Raw genomic sequence first — 7,000 nt, forward strand, 5'->3', positions numbered from 1 at the left:
TTTGCGCGCACCAGCACGTGACGCGCTGCCCGCGCTATAAAGGCTCCTGGCGCTCGCCGCAGCGGCTCAGTGCCTGTGCGACGTTCCGGCCGGCGTGAGCTGCGCGCGAGGGCGGTGGCTTTCCCCACCCTTTCTGTCCCGTCCCCCACCCTTTCGCTCCTTCCCTGTCCCCGTCCCCGCCCGGGGCCACCCGCAGCCCCCAGCCCAGTCCCCTCCCCTCCCGCCCCTCCCCCCACCGCTCGCCCTGCCCTCCTGAAGGGAGAGCATTGCCGAAGAGCGCCTGTTGCTCTCGGCCCGGCCCCGGGGAGCGGGGGCGCCTCCTCCTCGGACTCCTCCCTCGCTCCGCCGCTAGGGGGTGGCCTAGCCGAGGAGCCCGACCCCGAGGCAGAAGGAGTCAGCCAGAGCAGCGGCGCCGGTGGCGGTGGCGGCGGCGGCACCACCATGACCCTGGGCTGCAGCAGCGGGAGCAGCCGACCCTGTGGCTTGCTGGCGGCCCCCTCGCCGGAGGAGGAGGAGGAGGACGAGGCGCTGTCCGACGTGGAGGATGCCGACATCGACGTGGTGGGGCCCCCTCACGAGCACGGACAGGCCAAGTTTAGCGAGGAGGAGGAGGAGGAGGAAGAGGACGACGACGATTTGCGCCTCCTCCCCAAACAGGCGGTGCGGGTGAGGCTGTCCCCAGTCCAGCGAGGCCCGGAGTCCACGCTGGGCGACAGTCCCGCCGCTCCAGCAGCTCCCCCGGCGGCGGCTGCACCGGCGGCGGCTCCCCCGGTGCCTGCCTCGTCCTCTTCCTCTTCCGCGTCGTCCGGCGGCGCTTCAGGGGCCGGCAAGAACCCCTTGGTGAAGCCGCCCTACTCGTACATCGCGCTCATCACCATGGCCATCCTGCAGAGCCCCAAGAAGCGGCTGACGCTGAGCGAGATCTGCGAGTTCATCAGCGGCCGCTTCCCCTACTACCGCGAGAAGTTTCCGGCCTGGCAGAACTCCATCCGCCACAACCTGTCGCTCAACGACTGCTTCGTCAAGATCCCCCGCGAGCCGGGCAACCCGGGCAAAGGCAACTACTGGACCCTGGACCCGGAGTCCGCCGACATGTTCGACAACGGCTCCTTCCTGCGCCGGAGGAAGCGCTTTAAGAGGCAGCAGCAGCAGCTCCACCCGCAGCCGCCGGAGCTCCTGTTGCGCGCCGCGGCCGCAGACCCGGCAGCTTTCCTGCCGGGCTTCGCCTACGGACCTTACGGCTTCAACTACGGGCTGCAGCTACAGAGTTTCCACCACCACCACCACCACCACCACCCCCCAGTTGCCGCAGGCGGAGGGACGGCGGGGACTTTCTCCTTCCAGACTTCACCCTGCGCCCTGTCGGCGCCGCCGGGCCCGGGAGCCACGGCGACCGCCCCGGCCGTCTTCTCCAGCGGGCTCTCCTCTTTCCTGGGCGGCGAGCTGAGTTGCAGGAAAGCTTTCTACCCGGCGGGGCAGCTGAGCCCCACTGCCTCCCTCCTGCAGAGTCTCAAGACGGACCAGGGAGCAGGCAACAGGCCTTCCTTTTCCATAGACAATATCATCGGAGGCGGCGGCGGCGGCACGGCCCCTCCGCCCTCCAGTAGCTCCACGGTCAGCGCGCCAGAGTCGCCCTTCCCGGCGGGCCACACTGGGGGCCAAGCGCAGGTCCTGGCTATGCTGTCTCCAGCTCTGACTCCCTTACCGAACCATTTGAGTCTCACCCACGAATCACTCCTGCAGTCGGGACAAAACTTTTCCAGTAAACTCACAAACCTCAGCAATTGTCCTTTTTAAAGGCAGCCACAATGACCCCTTCCCAATCAACATCCCCCTCCCATCTATCTCCCCCCACTGCCCTCCCATTGTGTTTTGAAAGGTAGGAACTTTTTTTTTTTTGGCGACTGTCTGGCATCTCAATCGATTTCGTGTGCGTGTGCGCGTGTATATCTCCTCCAGGGTTGTTGTTTAGCAAATGGGGAATGTGGGTAGGGGGAGAGACGTCTGTTGAGCCAAAAAACATATTTAAAAAGTCTTTCTTATCAAATAATTTCTGACAGCTTGGGAAAAAAAACAAAGCAAACGTGGAATCGCTGAATTAAGGCCGCAGTCCTAAGCCGTCCAGGTGGTGCTATTTTGGTTGGATTCCTTGGAACTTCCTTCCAAGGGTGGATCCATCAGCAGTTTGGTTACTCTGGGGTAGCTGCCTTATGCTCTGTGAAGTTGCTCCACTCAATCCAAATCCCTCGGAGCAGAGTCCTTTGTGTAGAATGCAGCCTTCCCAGGTGGGTGGTTTGAAGAAGAGCCCGTTCTAACCTACACTGATAACGACGGTTCTTAATACATGCTTTCCGGGGACAAACCCCACTGCATTCCATATGTGCTCCCAGGTATGCCTGGATAGCAACCCTGAGTGCTTTGGTTTCCGTGGGTGGTGGATCAGAAATATTGCACTAGTGAGGCTTTGCATTTAAACTGTTTCCCTGAATGGTTCCCGATGTCTGTATTTTCCCCGTTTCTGAACTAAGTTCTTCAAAAATTCCTCTTGGCCATCTTTAATATTTGAACGTTCCCCTAAAATGTATAAATTGAATTATGTTTTTAGGCAAGATCTGAAGTGCGTATCCCTAAAGATCAGGCCATATCAGCAAATCCTCTGTTATCGAATCTCCCGCCTCCTCTCCCCCACTTCAGTTTGTGCGTGCGTGCGTGTGTTCAGTGTATCTATCGGGACTCATTGGCGTGTATATATTGTGCACCAGAGCTATTTAGCTCTCTTCCCACTAGCTGTGTTTCCCTCCTATTTTATTGAAAGAATTGTGAATAATTAGATGTGGAAAAGGCAACACATTCTTTTTGTCCACCTCTGGTGTAAATTAATAAATGTCTGTGAACTCTTTTAAAAGGAATCCAGTCGGTCTTGCTATTTGCTCTTGTAATTTTTTAAAATGTAATTATGTCAGTACTGGATCTTTGGACATGAAAAAGACCTACAGAGTGGGTAAATTTATCTGGGTGATGTTAAAATGCAAGGGAAAAGCAGTTACTTCAACTTTGCAGTAGAAAGGTCAAACCACTCTCAAAATCTACGTGCCAAGGCTGCACTCCTGGACACCCATGAGGCTTTTTTCTGAGCAGATTTATATATTGGATTGCACTGTTTGTATGTCAGTCCAACCCCAATTCTGGTCTTAAAATATGTATATTTAGGATTGGTGTACTAGACTACAGTCAACAATTAATTAAAGCCAAGATGGGTTCAGCTGCTGTTTTCAGCAGAAGTATGATCCATGCAGTAAATGTTTCCCATTAAGCAGAGCAAGATCAAGTGAGCCAGATAAATATTTGTAGCTTACCAGCTAAACTTCCTCTTGGAATAAAAATGTAGGTTTGCCAGCAAACTCACCAGAGACTAGAACTTTTCCTTCCTTGCCTACTAATGAACTCTTAAATTTATTTACTGCTGCTGCCCCTTCCATTTATTTTAAAGTAGTACTTTTGAGTCTTAAACCTTAAACCTTATTTTTATTATAAGTAGTTGTGCATCATATTTAACTGTGGTGTCACACGTGGCAATTAATTAAGCCCTTGTTTTCTAAAAATGCCTGAAGTTGCCAGGTGGTTCTTAATGGAGGAAAATTATACTCCCACTCCCCTTTTTGTTTTGGTTGGAAATGTTGACACATAGAAGGAGTGGTGGTGGTGGTGGAGGAGGAAAAATGTAAGTTTTTTTTTTCCTTCCGAGCCTGAAGGGGTTGAAGTGACCATCTGAAATCTGAGATCTCTGCCTAAATTTGTGAGTGAAAAAAGCTACAAAATAAACAAACTCTCCTTCTTGGCCAATCCGTGCCCTGAAATCTCTTTATATTTGTGGCCAAATTTGAAAACCTGGGGCTTTGTTTGAACAAAATACTCCCCTAATCTCTCAGGCAGCAATGTCTTGTCAGATTATTATTATTATTATTATTATTATTATTATTATTATTATTATATGACCCTGAATAAGTGAATGAACTGACCCACCCACCCACCCACCCATCCATCCCCAGCTTAAAATATTCATTTACTGGCTTTTTTGTGGCTCTGGATAAATTATCCCCTGTGAAGGCAGAGGTAAATGAGGAGGTGTTGGTGGGTGGGTGGCTTTCTATCTGGGGAGGGAAGAAATTGCAGAGGAGAGGCGATTCTTGTAGCATTTTCCATCTGCCTCTCAATACAGAATGACCCCCTCCTCAGCAGCCTTCCCCGAGTTTGTTGATGTTGCTCCTTGAAAAGAGTCTAGCCCTCCCTGCTGGCCCAGCGAGAGGTCTTGTGTCTCCCCCAGCCCACATTTGCTTTTGAAAAGCAATGTCAGACACTTGGTCCTTGCCTTTCATGTCCAGTCCCCACAAAGAGGCTACAAGGCAGGACATGGAAAGGTGCGGGGGGCGGGGGGCGGGGGGGGGGGAGAAAGAGAAAGACGAGGCAGCAGCAAAATGAATCTATTTTCCAGATTGCTGAGCACATGGTTACAAATGGAAAGAGGTTAGGGGCTCTTTCTACTTATCTGGAGGTGGCTTCTTCTCTCTCTCTCCCCCTCACCCCCAGTCTATCCAAATTGTTAAACTGCTATGCCAGACTCTGTCCGCAGAGGGTGGTGGGCACCCATTTCCAGCGCCAGCGTTAGTTGATGTCTGGAAAATGCGAGGAGAAGCAAACAGCTCTGGAGCCTTAACTTTTTCTTTTTCTTTTTTTGTGACTATTTAGGCTGTAAAAATAGGGAGTGAGAATGAGAAAGCCGCTTGCACAGCACCCCGTTTTGGAGAGTAAGCAAGAGTAAGCACAGGCTATATACAGCTTTTGGAAGGTGCAGTTAAGATTCATCGGATTCATCAACCGTGTAAAATCAATTCCGAGCCCGATAGGTAGATTTATTTTCTTGAGGAAAACAACCTGTTTAAGATGGTCAGGTGGTAAGGGCCACCCTAGTGCTCGGCTTGCGATCACCCCGAGGTTAAGGGCCAAAACTTTCAAGTAAACCCCACTAATTTTGGATTGTGGCGGTGTAGGCTTCCTTGGAAACGAATTCTGCAGAAACCCATAGAAGGGGTTCGGCACAATCCTAGCCGTGTTTATGTGGACGCTGGCCTCCCTGATCGACCACAGACAATACCTGCAATTGCAGCTTCTTCAAAGGTGTCGTGGTTTGTTTCAGTTTGTACTGGATACTCGTTTCCAAGCTACGATTGAGATCAGGAGAACCTGCGACGATTCCGCGCGGAATAGAAATGATCTCCGATCCTTTCTGTCCGAATTTCGGAAGTGTTCCGAAAGAGTTCCACAGACGTAGCGGGATTTTTGCGGCGTCAACGGGTAATAGAGTGTGCGTCCGTATTTGATGTAGTGTTGGAGCAGCTACCGAAACTGAAACTTGCCGTCCCCTTTCAAAAATGTGAGAAGGCCCGGAGTTCAGGGGTTAAAGGTTATGATGTCTAAGCAGCTTATTTCAGAGCTTCAGTGTGCAGCAGTTGTAAAGTACGTGGATAGAGGACCGACTGCAGCACTGAAATCCTGGCTTGCATCTCTAATGCCTTTTGCTCTAGCAAACTACATACTATGAATGCCCCTGGCTCACCACTGCCTTCTCCCTTCTGCTTAAAACGAACGTGTTGAATTGCGAGAACAGAAAAGGCTAACCTCACTTGGAATCTTGAGACGATTCAGGCCGTGCTGGTTTTATCTAGAGGTAGAATGATGCTGATTTCCTTCCCCTCCCCCTTTCCTCAATCCTCGACCCGAACTGGCATTTTCGTAGAAGTTAATTGTGAATCCACTGTTAAAGAGGGCAGGCAAGGTGTTCGCGGAGGGATGGGCTTCTGTGCGCCGGCTGTCTCTTTTGTACCAAGCGACGCGTTTCCTAATAAGGCTGTTCGATTCACGCCTTCAGGTAGAATCGGACCGCGGTACCTAATCCTTTTCCCTGCTCGCGTTCAGCTTTGAACCACACCTCAATGCCTCCTTTTTACGTGGGAGCTGCTGAGTCAGTCCAAAGAAGGCTCCGAGGATCCTATTCCTCCCTAAAGTTGGGCCTTGTCTCCGAAAAGTCCAGTTAGTGGCGTGCTTCTAACGTCCTCTTTTTTTAAGTGAGAAAGAAAGACATCTGGCACTTGTCATTGTGGAGGCGATCGTTAGCAACCCGTTTTCCCTGGGGCAGAATGAGGAAATCGTTTTATGAAGGATTGACGCGTGTCTTGACTCTTGCGTGATGGGCTTTTTCTTTCATTTTCCCCTCGGTAGTTTCAACTCAAGTATCGCCGAGGCTTCTGCAATCGGGGAGTCCCATTGAACTGAACAGAATACCTTCCCCGTGAGGAGACTTGCCCAGAATGAGAAAGAGCTTGCACCTCTCCTGTCCGAGCATTAGCGGCCTGGTGTTTACAAGGGTAATAAGGAAAAGGGGAAGGAAGTCGAGTGGCCCCCTGTCCAAACTGGTTTCGAACCCCTTTCCCCCTCCACCGTCTGAATGTAAACCAGAGACTGGGACAGAGCGATTCGGGGGACTGATTTTTCTAGGCGTCCCCAGATAATGGCCTCTGCCCGAAAGGTTTTCGTGCAGCGCGAGTTCGCCTAGGGGGCTTGGGGTCGGGGGACTTTAGAAAGCGAAGCTCCCCTTTGTACTTCGAGCAAGAGGCGTTGCACCCTTTGTTCCGCTTAGGGAGAAAGGGGGACGGGAAACCCATCGTGGAATAAAGTTTACTTTATTCGAGAACCTGGCCCATTCTTGGCCCGCCCACATCTTCCAGAGTTGTCTCAGAGAAGTTTTCCTGATGGGAGGCTTCCTGTGAAGTGATTGATCCACAACCTAGGAAGAAAGGCAAAACAAAACAAAAACGAAGTCTGATTTTCATCTGCTTGGCCTCAAAGGACCCAAGTCCTTTGGGATCGATCCTCTTCATTCGTAGTAAGCCTTGAACCGAGGTCATGGTTGCGGACCGCTGCAGTGTACAGTTTTGTCGGAAGT

General features: G+C 51.6%; 1 protein-coding gene across 1 annotated transcript; it reads left to right on the top strand.

The window, feature by feature from the left end:
• The first annotated feature begins 265 nt into the window (after positions 1-265).
• FOXD2 (forkhead box D2) lies at positions 266-1,905 on the top strand. The gene is given in 3 exon segments (XM_063300125.1): positions 266-1,264; positions 1,267-1,316; positions 1,318-1,905. Coding segments are annotated over 3 exon segments (1,353 nt in total). The 5' UTR covers positions 266-441; the 3' UTR covers positions 1,798-1,905.
• Positions 1,906-7,000: the final 5,095 nt, after the last annotated feature.

This window comes from Candoia aspera, chromosome 3, assembly GCF_035149785.1.
Source record: "Candoia aspera isolate rCanAsp1 chromosome 3, rCanAsp1.hap2, whole genome shotgun sequence".
In the NCBI taxonomy this organism is placed as follows: domain Eukaryota; kingdom Metazoa; phylum Chordata; class Lepidosauria; order Squamata; family Boidae; genus Candoia; species Candoia aspera.